The 26,802-nt window shown below is 38.2% G+C and overlaps 1 protein-coding gene across 3 annotated transcripts in view; it reads left to right on the forward strand.

Moving 5' to 3' along the window:
- iqsec1b (IQ motif and Sec7 domain ArfGEF 1b) overlaps window positions 1-26,802 on the forward strand; it is a 146,592-nt gene that overhangs the window by 41,867 nt on the left and 77,923 nt on the right. For 2 of the 3 annotated variants that reach the window (XM_056734394.1, XM_056734387.1), the window contains exon 3: window positions 1,279-1,386. The exons of the other annotated variant lie outside the window; for it this stretch is intronic. In XM_056734394.1, coding sequence (XP_056590372.1) covers window positions 1,279-1,386 — 108 coding nt within the window. The remainder of the gene's footprint in view (window positions 1-1,278; window positions 1,387-26,802) is intronic. 3 annotated transcript variants of the gene reach the window in all.

A 26,802-nucleotide genomic window follows, 5' to 3' on the forward strand; every position in this document is an offset into this window, starting at 1 on the left:
GACCTACAAATGAAATACATCACAAGCAATTTATCATATTCAGTAAGAGTCATACGGGCAGTACCGCAGAGCAGGTTCAAGAGTAAGAGTGGCACAGAAGCTCAAAGAAATGTAAGAAGAGATCAGTGTTTAAGATTGACAGCCACACTTAATACGGGTGTGATAAACCTATTTTTTTTACCGCAACTAAACACACAATTATTTGCTCAGTTGCATTTAATTATTCCCATTTATTTACAGAATGACGTACTGTATTCATGGCAGATCTGCTCACAACATTTTTATTTCGTGAGATGTTGTTTGAGCTGTGTCAGAGTGATGAAATGCTGTCTTGAATGCACCACTCCAGTTAATTACATGAGCACGTTTGTCTTTTTCATTTCATACCGCTTTACCGTGCATGTTGTCACCCCTTGTTTTCTCTCTGCCCACCCCCCTATTATTTTAGCCGGTCAGATGAGAGCTGATTCAGCCAACAGCCCATTGTGATTGCATAATGAGAGTTCCTGACCTTGATTTGACATGCAACAATCTTAATGAGAATTTCCAGGCCTCTGGCAGCTTCTAGGTCAGCTTTCCTGGCCCGTAAGCGCTAATGGGCTTCCCACATTTTCATAGCGAGTTACAGACACCTGCATTTCAGTCGGCTGAGGGTTTGAAACTCTTTCAAAGGCTTTTATTGGTTTGCATGGCCTCACCTCAGGGACGCATAATAATGATCCTCAATTCAATTCATCATCCCATAGAGAGCAACAGTTCCTGCGTTTAAGCAGCTTTGGTTCCAAAGTATTTTCCCCTTCATTTTCCTCAAAGGGATCAACAAAAAAGATCTAGGAAAAAAAAGATCTAGGAATGAAAAGTAACCAGTTTTAACGTTAAACATATCTTTGATTTGGGGAAAAGAAAGAACAAGAGAAAAAGGCAAAGGTACAAAACTGTGTGGTTAAATGTTATGCGGCTAGTAAGCAAATAAAATATTGGAGATAAACTGGACGTAGTCTTTTATCAAATTGATTATATAAATAATTTGTAATGTATTTGAAGTTTATCGGTTCCTACAGAAGCATATCATTGTCTTACAATTTCAGAGTATTCTTTACTAAATGTATCCGTTATCTATGTCAATTTCCTTATGAATAAATGGGACTTGTGCTTCCTGAATCCATATTTTTGTGCATTTCTCTACTTCACTTTGGTTTGTTTTCCTTTGATTCTGATCTCTGGATATCTGCAAAGACTCCTCTGAACATGTGTCTCTTTCTCTCTTTCCTTATGAAGACGGCACGCTTCTTTGCCCCTCGATGTCACAGATAACCCCGGCAGCTTTATTGCTCCACTGTGTCGAAGAAGTTACCCCAGTCGCAAATGGAAGTCCGCATCTCTTGGGTAAATGGAAGGGTTTCATTTTCGCTTGCTTAAAATTGTAATATCTCAAAGCTGCTTTGTGTCCTTCCTAACTGTCTTATTTTACACTTTTTTTGAGACCCGTGTTATGCAAATCGTGGTATTCTCATAATAGCGGTAGGCTATGAGGATGATTTCTAAAAAATACACATTCCTGTTCATTTAATTGGAGTATCTGGTATATCTGGGTCGCAGCAGTTCTGAATTGCGCTTTCTTTGTGGTTTCACTGTTTCTCTGCTTTATGGAAGGATCGAAAAAATGGACCTCCTGTGTCTAAGAGCACGCTCGGATGGAAAATGAAGAGAAACAGATTCGTCCCGCTGCGCTGTTGTTGAGTGTGTGACGTGTCGTATTGCAAAGGTTCTTTCATTAGGTTGAACAGAAGGGATTCAAGTAAACCGACAGGCTACAAGGTTGCACGTTACAGTACAGTGATTTTATCATAGGGGTGTTTTCTAGACAAGATAGTAGGTGGCGACAGCAATATGATGAATGTTTTCAGAATGAACGATAACTGTACCTATAAAAATTAAGTTTATAAATCGTTCTTAATTTAAGGGAATAGGAAGGTTCATATCACATCTATAGACTGTATCGTCGGATGCACGCACCTGACCCGAAGTTAACTTCTGGTCTGTGTTTGTTTATCAGTCTGGCGAGTGGCTAATAATATGCTATATAACTTTATATTTTAATCAAATTTATATGAATTAATATTAATATTTTATTGTATAACAATTGTATTAAATAAATTATTTATTGAATCTTATTGCATGTTTTTTTGATTAAAAGACAATTTGTTGGATGGGTCGTGTAATTTATTAGTTTAGCCAAGTAATGGTTCTTCTGGTAACCCAAAGTAATTCTGCCTAAACATATTTCTTTCGCTAGTTTTCAGAAATAATCTACTGGGATTCTATTCTTTCTAGATGTGTACCAGATGTTATGTTTGGGCCACAAAAGCGTGCTGTAACGTTTATTTATGGGCAATTCCAGAATTATGGACGTGACATAAAATGCTCAGAGAATGAATTTGTTTCGATTACATTGAACCATCTGTTTATAATTTACTGTACCCTTGTTGATAGAGTCTAAATATCAAAAAATGGCAGTCTATGAAAAAATTATATTTAAAAAACGACGTGTTTTTTTGGAAACAATAAACTTTGTAAGATTTATATAAAATAAAATGCAAAATCCTTAAGCAATAATACCCAATGAATGGAGAAGGGATGCCTCTTTATAGAACATAAAGTGGTTACTTTATATTCATTTTCATACGTCTATTTATGAGGAATATGTAGCTTTGGATGTGACAATCCTGAAAATGGCACTAACCTGACTATGAAATATCTTGCACTAAAAATAAAGCAAATGCTTTACAAATTTGAAGAGAGATCTCACAAGGGTATTCAAACCACCAAATGTTAAAATCTGCGCAGTTGGAATATAATTTTTTTTCGTGGTAAGGTTGACATTTTCACGGAATTGCCCTTATGTTGTTTCTTTCAAACCATCTAAAACGTTAAAGATAAAAAGATTTTTACATACATTTTTTAAAAATGTAAATGTGATATTTTCAACTCAAATATAGTTAATGTTATAGTTAGCCTTATAGTTATCATCGTAATGTGAATGCCTCTTCAGTCAGCTTAAAAATAACATATAATAAATAAATAATTTATTACTCTAAACTTTTGGAACTGCTGGGCAACGTAGACAAAATAATGCATAATATGCTAAATGTGCGATGCTAGGTGTGCGTTTCTAGAACATGATCCAATCAGTATTCAGGATCATAATTATAGAAGTTATACAAACACAATTATGTCGCTGTATTTTAAAGGTTTGCACAGTAATAGTTTGATACAAAGATCCCAAGATCCAAATCCACAACAGTGGCACACAGGCTTAAGACATTTAAGAGAAGTCTCCAGGGATTTTTTACAGTGCTAATACCTAGCGTAGCCAACTATTCTAGTCCAGAATAGGCCCACGATCAGAATCCTCCACGCGTTTGTGTGAAAATTCATGCTAGCGCCTCGTCCGTCGAGGATTATTATTCAGTGTCCCGTTAATTAGCTCTGTTGTTTAGCCTTGTTTGATGATTTTTAATTAGCTTTGGAGATGACGGCTTCTGATAAACATTAGTGATTACTGCGAGGGCTCAACACGTCCATGTACATTAACTGCCGGTGACCACAGATCGAGATAACACGGCAGGCTTAGAGCGTAACTACAAATACTGTCGGTCATCCCATGAGATCTTGGGTTTAAACGTCTAACTGGAGCGTTTGAGGATGTCTCAATCTCAGTTTCATGAGATCAGGCTTTGTTTGAGCTGTGCAAGAGAGACAGTAATAAAAGGATAATATGAAAGAACATTAAAGTGTGCAAGCATGTGTGTAGGCATGTAAATGAAAACAAAGTTTAGGCTAGCAAGGCTTAGCGAACGTTCTAAAGCAGATATTCTTTTCATTTTGCCTAGACTAAAATGTGGGCAGCACGTGGGCCCCAAATTGTCTTTAGTTCCCAGTCTCATTGAAGCGAAATTATTCAAAGCAGTTCAGTAATATCTTTTTTAACTATATATGGGTTAAAAATATGCATAATGGCAGTTAACGCATTAATTCATTAAATATGACAATATTTTTTACTTATTAATTTTAAATTTGCTTTTTTTATTTAAAGATTGTTATGTGTTATGTTTAGTGATGAGAGAAAGTGGCAAAATTCAGTAGCCTTAAAAGATGACCACACCGCTCACCTTTGCTTTTCAGAATGCAAATGTGGGTGATATCACAAGGCAAAGTCTTCATTCTTATATTATGGAGTCTGATGTGCTTGTACTGTCAAAACAAAACAAAAGTACATAATGGGTTTGTGCAATGCCTCTGTGTTTTCTAGCTTCTAAAATGGTCACAGTGATGTATCGATCTTTTATTAGTTACACGCTATCATGTGACGCGAATTTGCAGTTCAGAGACCTTGAACTTTATAACGTGACGAAATGTGAACTTTTTTGCAGCTCTCTTAGCATTTGCATGTATGTGAATATAAATCAATGAAATGAAAAGTGAAGTGAAGTGTGACCGCCTCTTAATAAAAATTTTCAGCGTGAGAGGTATGAGGTAAACATACAGAAACTTTCAGCATGCGGCTTTTATTGAAGTCAGTGCAACTGTTCTATATCTAAATGTGCCTTTTGAGGCACTTTATGTGGTGCGAGGTGTAGAAACATTGCTGGATAATGTAACTTTCGAGAATGTATATAGATACAGCTTCAGATTTGAAACATTAAATGAAAAATAGATACCATTTTGACACCTTGAGTTGCATGTTTATGACAAGTCGCTTCCTAAAACAAGTTTGATGAGGAACAAAATATCGTCTATACCAACTCTCGAGTCTCAGAGGCTTTAACCATTTTAAAGATGCGTGAAAGACATAGAGCACCAGTGAATTCGGAAATTGATGGAGCACTAAGGAAATGAGTATCGATCAGAGATCCGAGTGCAATTTCAGATACACAGGTGAAGACCATCTGGCTAGCCGTGTCTCATAACCAGGGTTTAAATCGTATCGTTTTGCAGCTCTTCAATACCTTTTGCCAGCTAACATGGTAAAAAACACATTGTGTGTAAAGAATGCAATTAAATGTAAAGGACCATTGTTGATTTCAGACACAGCAAGAGCTAATTCTAGCCTCTCCTGACATTAGCATGCAAATTGCCACCTCTGAACTTCAACCAGCGGTTCTTAATTGCAGTAGTTTCATATTAGTAGGCAAAGACTCCACTCAGAGACCAAGAGATCGATAGAGGTGTTTGGCCTCTGTAAATGCTCTGAGATTAAGACGACTGTAAATTAGGCAAACGCGCATGGTAAAAAGCTAATTCAGCAGCTGCCAAGTTGTATTGTTGCATTATATTTCAGGTTTGCATTACAGAAAATTGGAATTGCATACCGCTCTTGCCATTTCTTGGTTGGCTTGCATTCCTGTCCAATCATAATCTTGGAGACGCTAAAGAATAAATCTTTGCCAATATACCGTCTGAATTGTTTAACACGTTAGTCAGTCTTTACCCTCAGGTTCTCAGCGTAAGGGATCTTTCATATCCATAAAAGGGAGTGGCTGAGCGAGGATCTCATCTGTATGCATGCTGGGTAGAGCAGAAAGTAGCCCCATTGAAATCCACTGGGCATGCATTCGTATCCAAGCTGCTTTGATCTTAACTCTTCGGCTTACACATCCAGCCCTTGTACATCAGGACCTTATGTTTCCGTTCACTCGCCATATTTTACTTCTCCGGCGTGTCTCACGTGTTCTTGGAAGAGAAGTGGCTCTTCAGTCTCAGGGGGATATTAGAGTTGCACACTCAGTCCAATTTCATCAAGTATGTTGCTATTCCTCTTTGTGCTTGTACTTACTGTATAGTGCATAATACCCATCCTCTGCTACAGAATAAGGGCGGTCTTGGCTGTCCTTTAGAAGTTTTAAGAAGTTTGACACTGTGGGCAGTGGAGCATGGCTTTCCGGCTCTGCTGTAGGTCTGTTGTCAACCATGACAGCGTGTGTACCGGTCCGGTCTGTGCGGTTTGTCTGAATAATGTCTTAACTTGTCACTACAGGAGGAAGAGTTTCAGCAACGGTCAGGCCAGTATGTGCTTCACTGGAAGCTGCTAATGGACTACAACATAGCAGATTGATGCTAACCTTTCAACAATACAACAACAGCTTCAGAAAACAGGCCGCTCTGATTCCAAGTCAGTCTTTGTATTTTACATGTATTCAAATTACTGGATTTTGGGTGAAATAGGGTCACTTTGACAGAAAGGAGCTGTCTGATTTATTCACAAGTTCACATGCTATAAACGAAGGACTCGAAATACGGCTGAAATGCATTTGTTAACATTGAACCAGAAGTTTTTCCCATCTTTCAAGCTAAGCGTCATGGGGCATCGGAGTAAGGTGAATAGAATAGAAAATAATTGAAATGTTTCTTTTCCTGACACCCAGGAAATACAAAAGCTGTTTGCATTCATCACTTACCCAGCAATCCAAAAATGTACACTGTAAATTACTGTAGATATCTTTGTGGGATGTCTAGTTTTTTTTTTGCCACAGACTATAAATCCAGATATTATAATTCTTGTCTTCAACCCAATGCCAAAGTAATCTGCTACTAAGAGTCCAGGAGGGTCGGACACAGATTATTTATTTGGCCTTGGTCCTACAAGGGTTGGAAATCGAGGCTTAACTCCTGTCAGATGTGTGTGTACGTCTGCCCACACTTGACTGATTGCTACTTGAAGGAAATGACAGTTTGCAATAGAGCAATGCGTCTGGTTCTCAAAAGAGGGAGAGAGAGGCAACTCTTCAGGTCTATTTCAGCATTTTGACACAGACCTCCTCTGGTTCTCAATGCGGTCGTCTTCTCATCATTAGATAGCAAACTTCAATGCGTGGAGGGATGGCGAACCTTAAAGAATACCACAATGGCCTTTCAAGGTGTGATTGAAAAAATTGAGGTTACATGGGCGACAGAAATTTATTGTAAATCCTCTGTCATTGACTTCTTGTCTGTTTGTGTTTAATGTTATATCGAATAACCTTTAGAGAGCTAAACAATAAGGATTTTCTGCAAAACCAACTAAATAGTTCTGATTCTGCCTTGCCCTGGTGGCATTTTCAATGGCCTTGAGGTGAAAATGAATCATTTTGAAACATAAATAAAACTAGTTTTTTACAGATAAATGTGTGGTATACTGTGGGAAACAGTTTTTTTTAATTGTTTCGTCTAGCTGTTGAAGATTGCATCATACACTATGTGTGTGTGCTCTTTTGTGCCCAGCTATCTGTATGTGCAAAATAAATTGACATGGCATTGACTGGTTGAGCAACAGTTCCTTTAACCGGTCCGACCCTCCCTCCGTCCTTTATTGTCAACCATGGCTTTGAAATAAGATAGACGTGACCTTCGTCCCCACAGTTATAATTAAGTGCCCATGAAAACAATAACACACAGACATGCTGTGGGTAAAACAAGCAAAAATGATGAAACAAGCTTTTGAAGATCTGGTGGGTTGATGGCGTGGCAAGTAACGTGACACATAGCTGTAGAGAACGAAAGATCTTCTGTAGGCACTGCTTTGGAAGGACAAAGTTGATGATGTTGGGGGTAGTGCTGCAAATCTAATTCATCACTTGTGGAGTACAATGTGTCCAACTCTGCTTGTCAAAAGACCCGGCGGTCCTACAGGCAGTTAATTAACTTCCTGTCCACACTTAGAAGACGAATAAGTCACACAGGTAGCAGCCCCTACAAGCAACAGAATGTGTGTGTGTTGATCGTAGATTGAGTGTTCTGATGTACTCCCATTAGATTAAACTGAGTCAACCGTGTAGTTTATCTCCTCACGGCTAATGTGATTTTGCACAAAACTGTGAAACTTTTGGCGGGGATGCGTAGTCTTCATTTTATAACTTTTTATATTACAAATGGAGTTACACATTTGTAATGCTGTGGTGACAGCAATGGTATATTGGAACATAACCTGGGAGGCCACTGAGACATGAAATACAATTTGATTTCTATAGGAAAGTACAATTTACTCAAAACCTGCTACTGGAACACATACTAGAAATGTAATTGCTCTACTTGTTCTTAGATGTTGGTCTGTGGTAGCGAAGAAAAGAAGGAAAATAAACTTGGTAACACTTTAAAATATATAATATTGCATTAACTAATATTAAACAATGTAGTTTTGTGTTAATCCTTGTTCATGTAAATTAACGTCAATACAATTATTCGTGATAGTACATGGTGGATTGTTAACAGTGACGTTTTAATGTATATGAATTAAGATGAATCATTTCTGTATTCTGTATACAAGTGTGTTTTATTTCTTGTTAATGCATTAACTTACTTCAGTTGTTAACAAATACAACCTTATTGTAAAGTGTTACAAAATACTTTTAAAAATTGAGGATTGGGCAATAAGAAGGGAGTTTTGAACGTGAAGTTTTTTTTCAATAATTAAGAGTAACCCTACTGTAAACAATAAAGTCCCAATAAATTATTTGACGAGCAGTTTTCTAGCTTATTGGATTATGTTCTTCTGGCAAAGAATGTTTGGGTTATATTTTATTTATTTATTATTTTTAATATTCCAAAAAGTCATGTTCTACCTCCCAATTGGCGTACTATCAATCCTAAATAGTATTTGAAAGTAGAACTAGTATGTCCCAAATCATAGTATGCTGAAAGAATATTCTAAAGGTACCCTAATGGTCTAGTACTTCTGGTAGAAATTGGAAGTGCAGAACGATGCAGACTCTAACGGCTAATATTGCCCCAAGTAGGCGGAGCTTAGAGACGCTCCACTGCATTAATAAAATTAAATAACTTATGCGTCATTAAATTTATAAATATAAGTACAGAGTTAACATTACATATGAAGCGAAGAATGAATAAATTCATAAATGGAAGGAAGAGCTGTATTATTTTGATGTGTGTGACAGGTTATGGCCACAATGTTATCTATGCAACAACTGCCACTTCCGTTTACTGTTAGTATGTCCAAGTGCTTACATATTGTTTTGCTACACACTAAAACGATATACTTTCCCATATCAAAAACAGTACATACCTTTAATCCATAGTATAAGTAGGAGAATGGGGATGCAGCAATGGCCTTATGCCATCATTTGCAACTTGCTTATGCTATTTGGGAGTACATTTAAAATGTTTAACATAACCATATTCCTGCTAAATTTAATTATTTGATCAGAAATCGACTGAAGCTAAACTTCAATAATTCAATTTCACAGGATCATTAGTAAGATTTGAAATTCAGTTGGTTAAATGGCTGGACCTTGAAAATAATGAGCTGATGTAAATGTAAGAAATGTTGTACTTGGTTCATTAGGCTCCCTTTATTATTAACTACTGATGACTTATACTAGCGCGATCCTCTGTTCTAATCGTCATATTATAATTAAACGTTAATGGCATATGCAATTACGTGTGGGTTTAGATACACTCATCCACCTATATTCCTTCCATTATTGTCTAAATAGAGGTTAAACAGACCAACTTTATGATCATGTATACTGTAATTACAAGAAGCATATAACCAAGATTTTACTCTGATATGTATTGTACACTTGTCGTTTAGTTTACACATTTAATGACAATTAATGACTTGAACTTGTAAGTCTTTCTTTAATATGAATGCTATTTGGCCTATCATAAAGATCATCTTTACACAATTGTTGTGGAATTAATCTTAGTCACACTGTATTTCTTAATCATAATACACCTGAGTTTTTTTAAAGAGGATTTGTGCTCATCTGAACACTTTGGTTAATTGCTATATTTTGCACCTTGTAACTGGCAAATTGTGCTGTTGCACACACGTCTGCCGCTATGAATAAAGTCCAAATGGTAGGAGATGTCCAGGAGTTTGAAACCGTTCATCTGAAGGAGAATGTAATCTAAACTCTTGTGGTTAACAGGAACCAGCCTCTCATCTTACAGCAATAGATATTATTTATTTATACCCACGATCAGTAGCACAGATATATGCAATTTCCTTATTTTATGTTGAGTATTAATAAAAGTTTTTCAATAGAAAATCAAAAACTTTCAAACAGGTTCATTGAAGTCTTTATATATAATGACTGTGGGAATAGATTCTGATCTCACTTTAGATAAAGCATATGTTCATTCTTCCCTGATTAAACAATCCTTTAATTGTTCTTGATTAATGCGTGCTGTAGTCACACACTGTGCTGCATGTCTCTCTCCACCTTTTTGGCCAAAGATAAAACACCCGTTAGCCTGTAATTCGGACCCTGGGTGCTGGAGAGGTTCGCGAGGTCTCTCCAAAATGAATCGACCCACTTACAAAGGCCTCACACAGGGGCAGCAGAATCAGAGGTCCGTCTCACCATCTGTCACTTTAGTGGGTGAAACTTTGGGGCTGACATCATCAATTACAGCTCTGGTCATGACTAATTGTTTATGAGCGGATGGGTGCTTTTGTTTTTGAGCTGAAGTCTATTCAAATAGCATGTTTATAGCATTAACAAACATTTTTTAAGAAGTGACACGAAATATGCATACAGTATGAACCAAATTAACATATCTTATGTAGATTAATTTGCAAAACATGACATTCTTAACGACATGTTAAGAAAACGTTAGCAGTGTGCTTTTAAAGCTTGACATAAGCGCTGAGTTTGACCTACAATGGTTGTAGTTACAACGCTTGATCAACATTATCAAGCTCATTTTCAGTTTTACTCCTCTTCAGGGGTGTTATTTGAGTAAGTCTGTCTGGTAGTGACAGCTATAATGTATTATGTCGCTTTAGTGTTTGTTATCTTTGTTTTTCTACTGTTAGCACGATCTTTGTCCATTGATTTGCATGATGGTTTTTCAGATGACTTCTGATAATGAATAATGTGAGCCGATAATGGTGAGAAACATCACCATCCTTACGTTTTGTTTTACAAACGCCCTCGAAAAATCTAATGTCAATTTTTTTTAATATACTTTGGTAATATATACTTATTTATTAGCATTACATTTTAATGGGATGCTGCAACGATGCGTCATGCATTCTGACTTCTTTACAATGTTAAACGTGGTTTCTTCTCATGCTTAACATGGTCAACTTGTCAAAAATCGAGTTGGGCGTATTACGTAGTATTTCTGTGCTCAAAACAAAAAAAAATATAAATGTGATCAAACTAAATAATCTTCGAAGATACAACGTATGCAATACTACTCTATAGGTACTCAGGATTAATATGAGATTGGCAGAAACCCTGTGTGTAACGCCCGCTTTAAAATACTCTTCAGTCTATAGTAACAATGTGATAGCATGTACTGGAAATCGTGCTTCTGTTTAATTTTGAAGCATGTGATTTATTCAGATCCAAGCTCTTTACAAATAACATGGGTGGTTATGACAAATCCCGTCAGTTTAGAATTCAGTCTTATTTATTAACTGTAATACGAGTATGAATGTGTCCTCTACGCCCCTCCTACAGATACCAGCCAATAATTAATCTGTTAGACTTCCATTTTATTTACAGTCATGGATACTTCAGATGGCTGGGGCATAGAGAAACACCAGAGCCAGGTGGTAGCTCTAAGAGAGATGTTCATTAGCAAGTTTGGAAAGGAAAACCAATACTAATGGGGCTTTACTCGCATCCCATGCTGAGGAGTTGTGAGAGGAGGGCAGACCCCGCCACCTGTTCCCAAAACCACCCGAATGTTATTGGGAGTTATGTGAAGATGCATCCAGACATCTGCCCTTTCCATACATTCTGGAATGTTCTCACAGTTTATAATGTTCACACAAACGTGTGTTTACTCCAATATCTATAAAGAAAGGTGGTAAATGTGTAATGCAATATATACATATATAGCTATCCTTCTGAGACCTTTTATCTCCATGTTTCATATTTTTTATTTTTTGCAATAAATCATTATTGTTAGTCACTTGTTATGTTTTTAAAAAGTACAGTATTTTTTCCATTTCCTGAAAAACAGAGAAATTGGACATATTGGTTTTGGAAGGACAGGGACGATATATTAAAGCAGTAAGCAGTAAACACACCATGCTGTTTGGTGAAATATAATCATCACGACAGGGGTTGCAGGCCCTGCACTGTGACAATTCAGTACCTCCTTTAGTAGTTATTACATTCACAGTGAATACTGAAATTAAACAAACATTTATTTACTCCAAAATATTTATAATATGTAAATACATTCAGACTTAATTGCCAAGCGGGTACTGATAATCTTAAAACAGCAGACAAATAATTGGCCACGCTGATATAGTGGTCTATCACGGCTCTGTTTAAGTCACAATTTTGTTTGTTGGGTAATTTTATAAATAAAACAATCACAAAATCCACCCACCCATACTTCCTCTGAGCCTTATTTATGCAATTGGTGAGAAAAGCTTAACTCTGCCCTTTCACCAAACCTCTCCATCTAGCTGATGGAATTTAAATTTATCTCAAAATTGAAACATCTTCACTGTGTTGTCTTAATTGTGGCTCTTTGACTAATACAATTGCTGTGACACGCTGTCCTGTAACGAAAGGCAAATTACGAGTCATTACTGTGAGAGCCGTGTCATGACTTGAACCCCCTCACCCCGCCCCCCTGCTTTGAGACGCCAGTTCTTAATGACGAAGGGTTGTGTTTTTGTATGAAGGCCTGTTATTTTCTGACACCAGTGCAATTTAACACATCACAGCTCTTGGTGGATTAAAACAAAATAGGGCTTTGTGAGCAAAAAAAAAAACCCACCCTGACTCCAGCCATCTACTTAATGACCTCCTCCTTTAGAAAGAGCCCTCTTTATGCATCGAGGGTGTTTTGTTTACGCACACTGTTCTTAGATTAACTCCTCTGGTGTGCTTGTATGGAAAAGGGTCGCCTTTCTCTTGTACTTTCTAAGCATTATTCCTCATTTTTATTGTCATTCTTGCAAATGTACATGCGGATCTTTTTCGTATTTGGAAAGATTTCAGTGTAACTTTAGTACAATTGCTACTTCAAAACATATTATGTCGGTCAAAACTTAATCAAGAATAATGTCAATAATGCATTTAGTCAATTTGGATGACACTTTGAATATTCAAAAATCACTCTTTACGCACCTCAAATGTTTTATACAGTCAAACCAAAATTACACTAGATGCATTATAAAACAAAGTGTTACACTTTCCTTTAATCATGTATGTATAATGCATTATAAAACTAGTTTTAAAGCATTGTAATGCACCTTTTAATGCATTTTAATGCCTGTTACAATTGTTATTACAGTTAATACACACTTAGCAATTCATTGTTACACTACACATTTTAAATTGGTTACAATTCTTTACAACTACATATAATGCAATACAACACACATTATGAAGAATTATAATGCATTTGACCTTTTAATAGCTCTTTATAATGCATTATACATACATGCTTCAAGGAAAGTGTTACCAAAAAAACAGTTGGACTAGAAGACACTGTTTGAGTCTGTTATTCACTCATCTATTGACTACAGTTTAGAAAATTGTCGTAACTATTTCAGTTATATCACTGCCGTGCTTCTGAAATCGTGTATTTTATATTTTTTCCATCATTATTATTAGTCACCATTTATGTTTGTCACCGGGCTTGGCAAAGAAGCTAACCAATAAAAAGTATTAAACATTGCTTGTCAACTTTGACAACACACTATTTACTCATTAAAAAAAGTACAGCTTTTTCAATTTTCCTGATTTTTTTTATTTTGACGTCTGAGGTTTCAATAGGACAGAGAAGATATTAAAGATAAAGGGATAGTTTACCATAAAGGAAAATTCTGTCATCATTTTCTCACCGTCTTGTCATTACAAACCTGTATGACTTTCTTCTGCCAACGCACAAAACAAGACATTTTGGTAACCGAACAATGGTGCTACCCATTGAATTGAATTGGTTTTGTGTCTATACAATAGAAGTAAATAGGTACTGGCCTTGTTATGTTCAGAATGTTCATTTTGGGGTGAACTATTACTTGAATGCAAAATCTAGTGTATTGAGGTCAAAGGAACGTGAAGGGGGCTTGACCCTTACTATAGACATCAAAAAGTTAGCAATGCTTTTTAATCCCACGTGTTCTATTTACATCTGTTTGTTTCTTCCTGTCAGATCGCTGCTCTTCCTAATGTTTCAGTTCATAGCGTCGTGTATAAAGACAGCATATTTGGCAGCTGCAGCTTTAGCAGTAATTGTGTTTCGTACCTTCACGATGCTCCTGTTCCCCAGCTGACCCTCGCGAGACTGCAGAAGAATTAATTTCGTGCCAGAGGAACCCTGGTCACTGTAACCTCATTAAAATCTTCCCTTTTAACGCGTGCTTGGATTTACTACCACGTTGCGCAATAGTGGACGCGTTATATAACAGGCCGAGCCTCTCTTTTACTGCTCTGTTCTTTTTTCCTTCGTGTCTTGCTCCATCTCTTTCTCTCTGCCTGTCCCCGCCTGTCACAATGTGCTTCTGGCTCGCTCTCGGAGAGATTCATTGTGATATGCGGCTTGTAAAGACAGGGCCGCACAGAGTTCACAGGTTTGTCACGTGGTACGCCGTTTCTCTGACAGATGTGATCTCGGCAGAGCGACGGATCAGACAGCGGATGTAAAACAGTACAGCTTTACGCTTCCCGTCACCACGCTGGGCACGTACAGTCGCGTAAGCCTCCATACGTGACCCGGGGCAGCAAGCTGGTACTCAACACGGCGGGTCGAACGAGGCGGCTCATGTACCCGCTGTGGAGAGGTTTTACAAACCATTCTGTCAGACTCTCTTTAGGGCAGCACTTGTAGCACAGCGCCCCCAGTCTGTGGCTTTTTTGTAACCGTGCTCAACTAGAGTTTGTTGTTCTGGCCGTAGCAAAAGAGATTCTACAGTAATTATTGATTTAATTGCATGCAATTTAATGGAAATGGACAGAGTATGTTTAAAGAAACTTCCCCTCGATGAGTTTTTCATGAGTGTTTGAATTTAATGGGAACACAAAGGTAGCTGTGAAGCATGTACTGTATGCTGTATTGTCTACCTGACTGTCTTGGTTAAACGACTGCAGTTTTTGAAACAGTTTGCAATCTGCTCTGCCCACGTCGGATGCTTGTTTACTCAGCACGCGTGTTAATCGCTATCAGTGTGTGCTCTGCTGCCATGTGAGAGATGCGGGCATGTGAGTGGATATAATGACAGATTGATGTTTCTTCTGTTGTATAGCCACGCCGCCTCCTCAGAGCACACACGTAGACCCCCTCGCTGCTTTCAGGTGTTGATTGCGACGGATCCATCCGCCCTTCTTTTCAACACAATCATGCACATCTGTGCTGATAGCTTTGAGAATTTGTGCAAAACAAACAGTGATAAATCAATAGCGTTTATCTTGTCACTCATAAACAGCAGTTAGGAGTTTGTCGTAATTTGCACGTGAAGTAATTGCGCTTGGTAAAACATGCCTAACTAACTATTCAATTCTGTTCTTCTGAAACCTTGGATTTCCAAATTCAGTTTTTCAGGAAACGTACTTTTTAATGATTAAATACGTGTTGTCAACGTTGACGAGCACTTTTTAATGCTTTTCATTGGTTCTATATTTGCATTTAAATCATGAAAAATGGAGATACAAGGTTTTAGAAGTACAGCACCGCAGCGTATTGCTTGGTTAGGAAACATTGACGCATGAGTTGTCCTGAAACATTTGCGCATGAATGAAACATTGAAGTGTAAAATCATCCCGATAGCTTAGAAATAATCAGGAGGCACCACTCATGTTGTCTTTGCAAATTTAACAACACATTTTTAGGGGGAGTTTAGGTTTGTAATTGTAATGAAAGATTTGTCTTTAATGGACAGTTTGTAGAAACCACGTTGCACTGTTCTCATCCGTGTCAGCTTTTTGAATAGAAAGGTGTTTTGTCAGTATGTAACAGATGTAAAAAAAGACAGATTGTAGCTTTGCTTTTCACAAAAAACTAAGAGAGGCGGGCAAAAAATTGAATAATAATTCTTAATGAACGATTGTTACTTTCTTTTGCCTCAAATTTTCTTTTTTTTTGTAAATGAATACATTTTCAGTCAGGAGTTCGTTGGGGTTGCAATTGTTTAGCAGAACTATCAGATACACCTTTAAAGGTGAATATAACTTCCCTAGATTCCTCACAACAGTTCTTGTTTTAGGTCAGGTCAATCGTGTGCGATAAACTCATTCACCACAACAAGCTTTTTTTAAATCGTGTTAAATCGCTTCCTGTATGTCCTTTGAGTTTACCATCATAAATCTAGGTGTAGGTGAACTTTAAAAAAGTTTTATTCGCCCACTTTTATCACAAAGAGAAGTGGGAAGGTTCTTGAATTTCTTTCAGAGTGAGATAAATGTCCTTCCTGAACAATACCTTCTTCTTCCTTCTTTTTTCACGTGTGTCCGTGGATGTGCTGTAAAAGTGTATTCAGTAAGCATGAGGCCAAACGAAACTGATCGAAATTTGACAAAAGCAGAAGGGAAGTGAAATTAAATAAGTAATATAAAGCTTTATGATAATGGCTCCAGCTTCACACACGGCTAAATTTAGTCAGCCAGTTTTCACAATTCCAGTATTGTGTGAGGGTCGCCTTTTCAGAGCTCTGGCTTTTCTTATTGCAGGAAAACACATTCATAAGGTGCGCAGTTCCGATAAGGTATAGCGGGTCACTGTCATTCTCGGAGTCTTGGCCAGTAACTAATAAGCATTGCTTTTTCTTGTGCTTGAAAACTACTTAAAATTCAATCTCAATGACTTTGGTTGGCTTTATCACTTCGAGAGTTTGCTGGTACAGTAGGCTCTCCTCAGGCTTATTGACTGCTTGGATAAGAAATCCTGTTTTCTCTCTGTGGGTTAAAGGTGACGGGTGAGATTCTATATTTTGAAACTCTTCAGAAGAAACTTCAGACTACTAGAAACTAACAGACAACTAATGAAAGCAAAAGTTGGAAAAGGTGGATCCAGGTGGAGGCTGCACATTGGTTGAGGAGATTCCCCCTTCCATCTAAAGAGCTTTGAGTGACCAGAAAGCGCTATATAAATGTTACAGATTATTATAAAAGGGGATCCTCCAGCTTACTCTTAAGCGCAAAACTGCTTTGCTGTAGAAGTTTTGCTGGTTCAAAACAGATTCACAGAAGGAAAACACATGAGTCATGACTTAGATTTGGGAGTTTACTTTGTTTTGTGAATTGTAGCACAGCTGCTGTACATCCTATGAAGCTCTTGAAAGGGTTCAGTTATAATTTGTGATTGTGACGAATCTCTTTAAGACCGCTAAGACTTTCTCTTATTAATCTTTTCAATTCTACTGTCAGTTTGCTTCTGCTCTTATCATAAGTCTGAACACGTACAGCCCGCACCGCCTGCGCTGACATTCACTGTAGCCTCTCAACCTCTCTCTCCTTCTCTCATTCTCTCTCCCCCCTCCAAGGACTCTTCATTCTCTCACATTATATTTGTTGAAATATTAAAATGTCTATGTCATCCTGTAGTCTCTAATAATTAAGAAAGCAGAATTGAAGAGTGTTTTCCAGGAAGGAATGAATTAGAAGGCACATTATGAAGTATAAAAGAACGAAACGAGAATGAACAATGAGGTAAAAGCGCAGCGTCATTAGTGCACGTCAAACGAAGCAGTGCCTTTTGGGCTGAAAGGGAAAGAAATATGAGTTTTTCAAAACGTTTACCTCATTACTTTGCGTTGCCCCAAAAGGTCAGCGCTGAAATTCGGCAGGAGGCCGTGAATTGTGAGTGGAGGATAAAATACTACGGCTCGGACCGACCTTTCCTTCCATCAGGCTCAGAAGCAAATTGCAAGTTGTTTAAAGATCTCCTGACAGGCCTGTGGAAGTGCAGGGCATGGCATTCAGTGGACCATAGATGACAGGAAAGATGGGGACGAAAGTGAGAGAGGTAGAGGGGAAGAGAAATGGCATTAACATCATAACCAGTCTGTCAGAGAAAGTCAGAGAGCTCTCGTGGGCCGAACTGGTTAGAAGTTCCCCCACAAAGTGCTGACAACTTGCCATGTCAGATGGATAGTACATTAGACATCAAATCGTAGATTTGAAAAAAGAAAAAAAATACAATAGGTTAATACAATACTAATATCTGTTGTGGACTGACTGATAGGGAACAGTCATGGATGTGCTTGAGAATATCGATGGGCGCTTTTGATTCAAAATCTACATCTTGGCGAGGTAATAATGTAAAAACAGTCTGTTTGTCTTAACTCTGTGTTTGCAGGTCCACTTGGGAAAAAAATAATTTGGTTTGTGTCAAAATATTGGATTTGTTCCTTTATGCAAAGCAATTTGAATCAACATATTAGACCTATAATGTCTTTAAGATTAATAAGACAGCAAAGAAAAAGGAAAAAATCACTCACGGCTTTAATCATTTCATCGCTACTTATTGTTGATATTAAAAAATAATATTTCTGGCAAGACTTAATTTATATACAGCTGCGGAAAAAATACGAGACCATTTGAAAATTGTTTCCGGTTTCTCCGACTTTCCTATTTATTGGTATGTGTTTGTGTAAACTGAACATTTTCATTTCATTTTGTGAACAATATTTCTCCCAAATTCCATTTATATGCAGAAAATGAAAACGGGAGAAACGGGTCAAAATATCAGACAAGATGCTCTGTATTTTTTCAGACCTCAAATACGGCAAACAGTAAACATATTCACTTTTAAGGAACAAAACACTAGTTTTGTGCATTTAGGAAAAGTTCATTATTATTTTTTATTAGTTTTTATTTATATTTTTTTTATGTGATAACCTTGATTTTTTAACACAGTCTCATGTGTCTTGTCATGCTGTCAGTCTTTCACATTGCTGTTGGATGACTTTGTCAATCCTGACACACACTTAACTTGAATTGGCACAATATGGGCATTAATTCCGTTGTAACCGCAAAACTGGAGTTGTCTTTTGTCCACGGTATTCCACGGATGTCCCATCGGTATTTTGTCCACGGCTATATATCAGAGTTGGCATTGCACATTTCTATGTTCTAAATTGAATTTAGGCCTCATAACCTCAGCGGTACCTCTCTTACCTATTAAAATATTGGTCTTATAAACGCTATAGCTACAAACCCCATTTTTACCAGCCTCCTTATTAACTTCCTTCTCCCTGCCTGTAAAGAGGAAATCGCATGTGTGAGGGGAAGTTGTTTGTGTGCGCGGTCATACGGTATTTGGGGATGCAGCTTCTTTTATGTACAACACGAGACTCTGGCATATGTGTTCTGTCAGCTCCTGTGGACACGCTACAGCTGCTTGACTACTCTCACCAGCCAGAGCTAAAGGGACACGCAGCATCCCACTATATCAAACAACACGCACACACATACACAAATCGTCAAATCTCTGTTTCCAAGGAGACACGGGTCTTGCCAGGAGGCGAGATGCTGTAGTAAATAGCGAAGACACAGTCTTATAGGGGTGAAGTGCTACGAAAGCGTCAGAGACCTGCATGGAGCCCGAGACTCAGCCTCTGTCTACCTCCAATTAAATGAGAGCGTCAGGTGTACGGCTAAACAGGGTTCAGTTTCATTTTAATTGTCCTAGCTCGAGTCGAGCAGACGATGGGTGGCATAATAACAAGGCACCTCCTTCCGTTGGGACGAGGGGAAATGGAGAGCGTTTTAAAGCTCTTAAACTTTCTTTCTTGGCTTTGAATTGCCTTTTGGGCCGGAGCCGCACGCTAACAGAGCTGTGGTTTGAGAATTTGACACGAATTAGAATTGGGGTTCGGGTTCGCAGCATTTGCCCATCCTCCCTTTATAATGTTTTATTGTTGTTGTGGCAGTATGTGTTTGAATTTGTCAGTGTCTAATTACGTCGCGGTGGCTTGCTCTGACATCTGGGACTTTTTGAAGTTAATGTGTTTTCCAGGCAGCGTGAGCTGGGTGTTATTCCATGCCTTAGTTTCCCTATGGTGCAAATGAGCATATCCTGATATGAACACCAATTTTGCAAGGCCTGGATCCGCTAAACAAGGGAAGACCAATGACTCAATTATCTGCAGGGCTGGAAAGGTTACTTTTAAAATGTATTTCACTACAGATTACAAAAATCAGTAACGTATTTCAATTAAACGAGTATTGTAAATACTTTAGAATACTTTGGAATACTAATAAGGTATATGAAACAAAGGGATCAATAAACAGAAGACTTGATGTAACGAGGTTCAATAAAAGGAAGGAAGGAGGCGGGAACCAGCGAACATTTAACAAACTTTGTTAGCCACCTAACGGTCGACTGCCGGCCACAAGAACATAAATACAAACTTAAAACATTTGTCTGGGCCCCGGTGCTCTCTCCTCAGCAGTCCCGTCGCTCGTCCTCTTATGCTCCCCATTTCCTCCAGGAGATATGCGGACACGGTGTGTGCACAGCTGATTCCAACTATCACTCACGCCACCGGCCTTGCCTCACGGCTACCGTTCCGTCTTCCTCACCACACTTGGCTTTTCTCTGCAATTTAATTTAAACAACACCAGTTTTATAGTTTGCCCTCACTGAACATTATAGTCCACAATTGTAAATGTATGTCTCACAATTCTAAGAAAAGAAGTCATAATTGTGATTAATAAACTCACAACTGTGAGGAAAAAGTCAAAACTGTGAGACAGAACGTTGTAATTGCCAAAAAATTACTTAAACTAGAGACTTAGAAAACTATTATAAAACATGAAAATGGTCGTTTATCATTCAGGTAACAGACCTAAATATTTTAAGGGTTTGTATAGTTTTGTCTTGTGGAGTATATGCAAACTTCTATTATGTGAAATAGTTTGTTCAGGATAGTACTAAATAAAATTATCATGCAATTTCTCTGGAACCAGATCCCTCTTATTTTGTTAAAATTATTCAGATTTTGCATAGTCGGCAAGGGGTATGAAATTAATGGGCATAAATGTAGTTTAGGATGCGTTTGCAGATTGTTAGTCAGAGAATCACTGACTGCTGACTGCAATTACATGCCTGTTACAGATTATATTCATGTAAATGAAATAAACGGCATTCAAATTCCAAGTTATCACTTTGGTAATCTGAAATACTTATACTTTTATTGTGTCTTTAAAACAGCGGTTGCTAACAAGTTGGTAAAAGCGATTGCTTCCTTTGGTGGGCGACGGTAGACGTCATCGCACAAATTAAACGCAAATAATGCAACATTGGCACAAATCTCGTTATGTTGATATCGGATTAATTTGTAAAGAATATAGACAATACTAAATAGACAAAACGTGTCAACATCATAAACCTTTGTTAATCACAGATCTTAGTATATGCGATCTTCCAAACGTCTATGGGAAAATGCCCCGGCTTTCGGTCGAGGGAACATCGAGGGAGTTCCGAGTTGGCCAACAAAAATGGATCATCTCTGAGATACTTTATAGTTTTCTCTTTGCTGAGATTACTTTGATGTCCCTGCTAAAAGACAAAAGAAACCCAATAGAAAGCATCAGAGACATTCTGAAAAATAGCTTTTATCATTAAAACCATTACATTCCTTTTTGTAGTGTGTTTTGAGCATTTTTCCAATAGGATTTGTCTGCCAGATACCACTCCACCAATAGAATCCATCAGATGTATACGGTTTCCATTAAAACCAAAACAATTTTAAATATAACCAATATTCAGTTTGTGTGTGTGTGCATGTGGCAGTGTGTAAATGTGTGCTTGATTTCTTTGTTTTGAGGAGTGTGTGTGCATGCATTCGTGGTTGCGTCAGTAGTACAGTAGTAGGCACAGTGTTCTTGGTAAATGCACCTTTGTCCTCTTTACAGCATTGATGCTCCAGGCACACACATTCATAGTGATGTTTATATCCGTTGCATAATATGTTTTTTGAGTGTCGTCAATTCTACAAGTAAGGTTTTACATATGCCTAATAGCTGCTGTCAAGTCTGCAATAGCCCACTGGTGCAAGGACACTCTTATCGAGGTTATATTCAGCAGATTCTGCTATCTGAAATTATTGCCTGAGCCTGGGGGTTTGATTTGAGAGATTGCGGCCATCACAGAGAATCATAACACTCCCAGAGAGAGAAAGAGACGGGAAGAGAGCGATATACAGTAAAGCAATCCTGCCACATACACAATTTACACAAAGCACCTCTGTGTTTGTGTGTGTGTGGCGTCTTTAAACACGCATGTGCAAAGGCACAGAGCAAATGAAAATAATGACTCATTTACTCCTGTCGATCTTTCTGGTGACCTTTCGAACTGATCAATTGTTATTTAATGCTGAAAGCCTCGCAGTCACTTATAACAATCAATGTTCTAAAGCGTTGATGTATATCAAGGTGAGGCGTAATTACTATTAAAAGTATTTGATTTTGCTTGCTTCACCTTTTAAATTATAAGATTGGATTCTTTGAGAAGAGAGTCGTTTCATAACAAAGAGTCATGCAGGTCAGGAGCTTTAGCTCAGCTCACGTGAGGCGTACTGTAGATCCGGATCATCTTCAAAGATAGAATTTAGTCTTGTCATACACCTCCCCTTCTGTACATGAGCATAGCGCTGACCTTCCTGATCGAAGCTCTCCAAGTTCTCATGTTACTGCTGTCAGAGCCAGACGTTTGTGTTCGGCTCAAGGTCGTGGTTGTAGTGACTTGTACAATATGATGCCCAGATTTCATTTGTGTGCATTTGTCTGCCTGCCTACAAGTCACACGATGAACTGTAAAGATAATGGAAGCATTTGCCCTCAGAGTAGCGTTATTGTAATTATAATTGCGTCGTTGTCTAGCTGTGATTGAAGCACCAAGAGATGTGCAACGCCCCGACAGGCTTTCTTTTCGCGAGGAGAATTGGCTCCAACTTTCCCCGCCGTGCGCCTTTTGTAGACAACATCTGAAGATGTCCTCAGAGAGCATTGTCAGTTCCGGACTACACCGAGAGCAAATGAAATTTATGGGGAAAAAATCTGTTTTTGTTGCCTACTCATTTCATGCCTGTCACCCCAGCTGCACTCCGTTTGTGGGCACTTCGGGTCGGGTGCAGACACAAACCCGTGTGTTTTTTTCTGGTGTCATAATTTCCAGCGAAGCGTTGTCTGAACTGATTATCTGAGCATATTTATGGTTGGCTCATCAAATATCAGAAATCTATATTCAAAGGAGCATGCGGTGTGATGGATGTGTGAAAATACTGCCACCTACTGGTCACATTACACTGGTTAGAATAAAATTTATTAGTTGAGGATTCATGTAGATTATCAGCACAAATGTACAAATTGTTATTGTATAACTGATAAGTCGTGCTTGCTAAATCAAATTCTCTATTTGTATTATGGGATGTGTTTAACTTACATACAGTACATTTGTACAAAAATTTAAGGATATTTAAATTGGCTGTACAAGACATTGTTATGAGTTATTCATTATTTTGATAGATTAAAACAATAAACATATGCTTCCGTGACTTATTGATCATATTATTTTCACACCATTTTTTTTTCTTTTTAGCTAGATACACATTCGTTCAGCATATTTATGATTTGGTAGAATATCATATTGACGTAAAAAAACATGCTTGTGCACTATTTCATCCTTTATAATGTTCTATGGGTCACCAAGAGTGTACTTGTGAGGACAACACCAGCAAAGTGTTTTTTATCAGTATGTAGTATACTGTCATTGTTGTTATACCAGTTGTAAATAATTTGACAGTGGCATTGTATTATATATGCCATAGTGGGGGATATATTTCAATTTTAATAAGAATCATAACCCTGCTGTGTTGTAGCTTGTTTGGACAGTAAAGTGAGTATGCATGGCTTGCTTCCAGAGGAGGGAGACAGTGTATTGAAAGAAGCGAGCAGCCCAGACAGTGCATTCAAACACGCAGACACGTTGTTATTATTATTCATTAGCAAGATGATCCATGAAACAGATATGTGACACGGGCGGCGAGGGTCTACTGTACCTGAACCTCAGCCTTCGTGCTTCTAAAATGAGCCCCGGATCATGCAAGTTACATTTCATTTCTGTCTCCCCCATGTCTCGATTGTCTTTCCCCTGCAGGGCCGTCAGTTCTCTTTTGCTCGCTTTATCTTCCTCTCTTTCTCTCGCTCGGCACATCTGGGATTTAATGTGTGTCCATTATTCATACACACAGTCTGACTGATCCTCTGAGCGGAGAGCAGAGCTGAAGACTGAGCGTGACTCTTAAGTAAGTCAGGGCGATGTGAGGCATGCAAATAGATCTCCCATATGTTGCACTGTTTCCTCTCTCACCTTTTCTTTGTCATGATGAGGTGTCAAGTATCTTGTTCTCTTTGAAGGAGACAACACTCATGGATGTCAGTGTTTACACATAAATGAGTTCACATATAGTCTCCCTTATGATCTGTATATATTAAACCATAATAAACCATTGTTTGCTAATTTAAAGGGATAGTTCACCCACAAATGTAAATGCTTTGTTTTATCATTTACTCACCCACGTGTCATTTCAAACTTTTTATAATATCCATATTCTGTATCATTACCAAAGGTTCCGGCGGCCACATAAACCAACGTCATGCGGCCCAAGCCTAACTTCAGCTAGACCTTAGCTAAGAATCAATAACTGTTAAGTTGTTTTAATTGAATTTAATACAATTCATGTACAATAAAATATGTATTTAAATTCATATTGCTATAAATTAAATATAAAATAAATTCTTATTGTAACGGAAGTGATACTAACCAGAAGTTAACTTTGGGCCAGGCGTGTGTGTCTGATAAAACCATCAGTAGGTGTGTTTTCAACATTCCCTTAAATTGAAAAAACAAATGAAAAACGTTATCCTTTTTGATATCGTTATGGTTGTCATATCCGTATGGTAAACGGGCCTTTAAACTGCAAGGTTTTTTATAAGCTTGTTTATTAATAGTGCAGCTGTAGCTCAGTCTATATTGCATTCATACATACTGAAATGTAATGTAAATCAAATTTATCAAAATAATGTCATGTAAAAAATCATACGTATGTTAGTAGAATTACGCCTCATGAACACTTCTTGCTCATTTCTGCCCATTGAACACCTCTGAGTCAAGTCCGCCACACAGACACCCCGTCACCTCTGTAAATCTCTCAAATGCATCAAGTTTTTCCTCCTCATGGCAATTCCCCCTCAGCAAATCAATAAAACATTTTCCCCTAATAGATGTTCACTTGCAAGTAATCTTTTCTCCCTTAGTGCCGTATTGTAAGTGAGCAGCTGAGGGCTGGCAAAGATTATCCTCCCTCAGATCCTCAGGCAAGAGCTTCATAGTCTATGTCCGAGTCAGAGAGCAGAAGCAGAACTTGAGGCTGCACATCGCATAAAGAGAATCTCAGCTGTACCCTCTCAGCAAAAGCTAATTTCTGATCACAAGTAGTCGAGCGAGTAGACTGGGGACAGTCCACTTTAAAAGCGGCATGTGTCTGAGCACACACGTACGCACAGACACGATTTCCACACCTCTTCTCTAGGGGAGTGCATGAGTGCTATTACCAGGATCGAAGTGGGATCAGAAACGGAGCTCTTGTGTCATGTTTTTCTGCCTCTTTACTTCCCCTCCTGGTGTGTGTGGCGTTGCCTACACCAATAGTAAAATGCATGAATTCACATACATTTTGAGAATCAGCTCCAAGGTTCCCAATAGAAAACAGATATTGTGTTAATAAAAATCAAAAAGTGTAGAAGGGTTTGTGTGAGGGTTCGGGTTGAGGGCAGAGTTAGAAGATCAATATCTGTAGCTCAGTATGCAAACAAAAGAAATCAATATACAATTCCCTCTATGATAAAAAGTTTTAAGTTGTAGTGTGCTTTCATGCTGCATTCGCGTACATCCTTTTGATGTACCAATATGTCAACATCCTGATTTATGGATTTCGACTCCGCCCCTGCCCTGTCTCCATCTCCATACATTTATCCATATAGTACAGCACCATTCCCTAAGGTTCTGCATTAATGCACATCATCCAGGCTCGGTAATGAGGATGTTTGCGGTGGGATGCACCATCTCATTACCGTGCTTTTTCCTTGCACTGAAACAGATCTGATCCCACAATGCAATGCTCCTGCGGGAGCTTAAATCAGCATAACAAAGGCCCCGACCTTGTTATCAGGGGTGGGGATGTTTCCAAAGCTCCTCACCGTGTTCATTGCTATGTCAGCTTGTAAAGGTATTAGGGAGCGTAGGAGCAGGTTAAGTCTAATGAATGAGGCGCATATATGAGACGTTTTCTGTATGACAGGTATTGTTATGGTAAGCAGATATGTGCATGTTCAACAGCTTTGTTGTTAGCAGGTGACGGGTACAGTAAATGCTGGAGGTTTCTGGTTGGATAGCCTGACTAAGATGTCCACACACAACATGTGAATCTATTGACGGTTGTTGATCTTGAATGGCTAGTGATTTTATGTTTGAGACTAGGGATTGTGTTTATTTTAACTGTTTGCGAAAATTAGTTGCATTCTTGTGTAATTTTTAAGTTGTTGGTCAATTCGTGTCAGGCTGATGTCTTTTACTGTTGTGCTTTTTTAAGCATCTCACAGCATGCATGTTACAGGGTGCCGAATGAAAAATGGTTCAACTTTTACAGTAGATATATATCTCAAGAATCAAAACATTCTCAGAGGAAATCAGAAGTATTTGACAAGGTGAGTAATTCGTAGGAATTTGTACGATCGTATTTGTACGTTTTGGTTAGACGGGGTCTTCAGTATTGCTTCTACTAATAATTAAACGTTTCTGTACGATTCACATCGTACAAATATATAT

Source organism: Triplophysa dalaica, chromosome 21 (genome assembly GCF_015846415.1).
Source record: "Triplophysa dalaica isolate WHDGS20190420 chromosome 21, ASM1584641v1, whole genome shotgun sequence".
Classification (NCBI taxonomy): domain Eukaryota; kingdom Metazoa; phylum Chordata; class Actinopteri; order Cypriniformes; family Nemacheilidae; genus Triplophysa; species Triplophysa dalaica.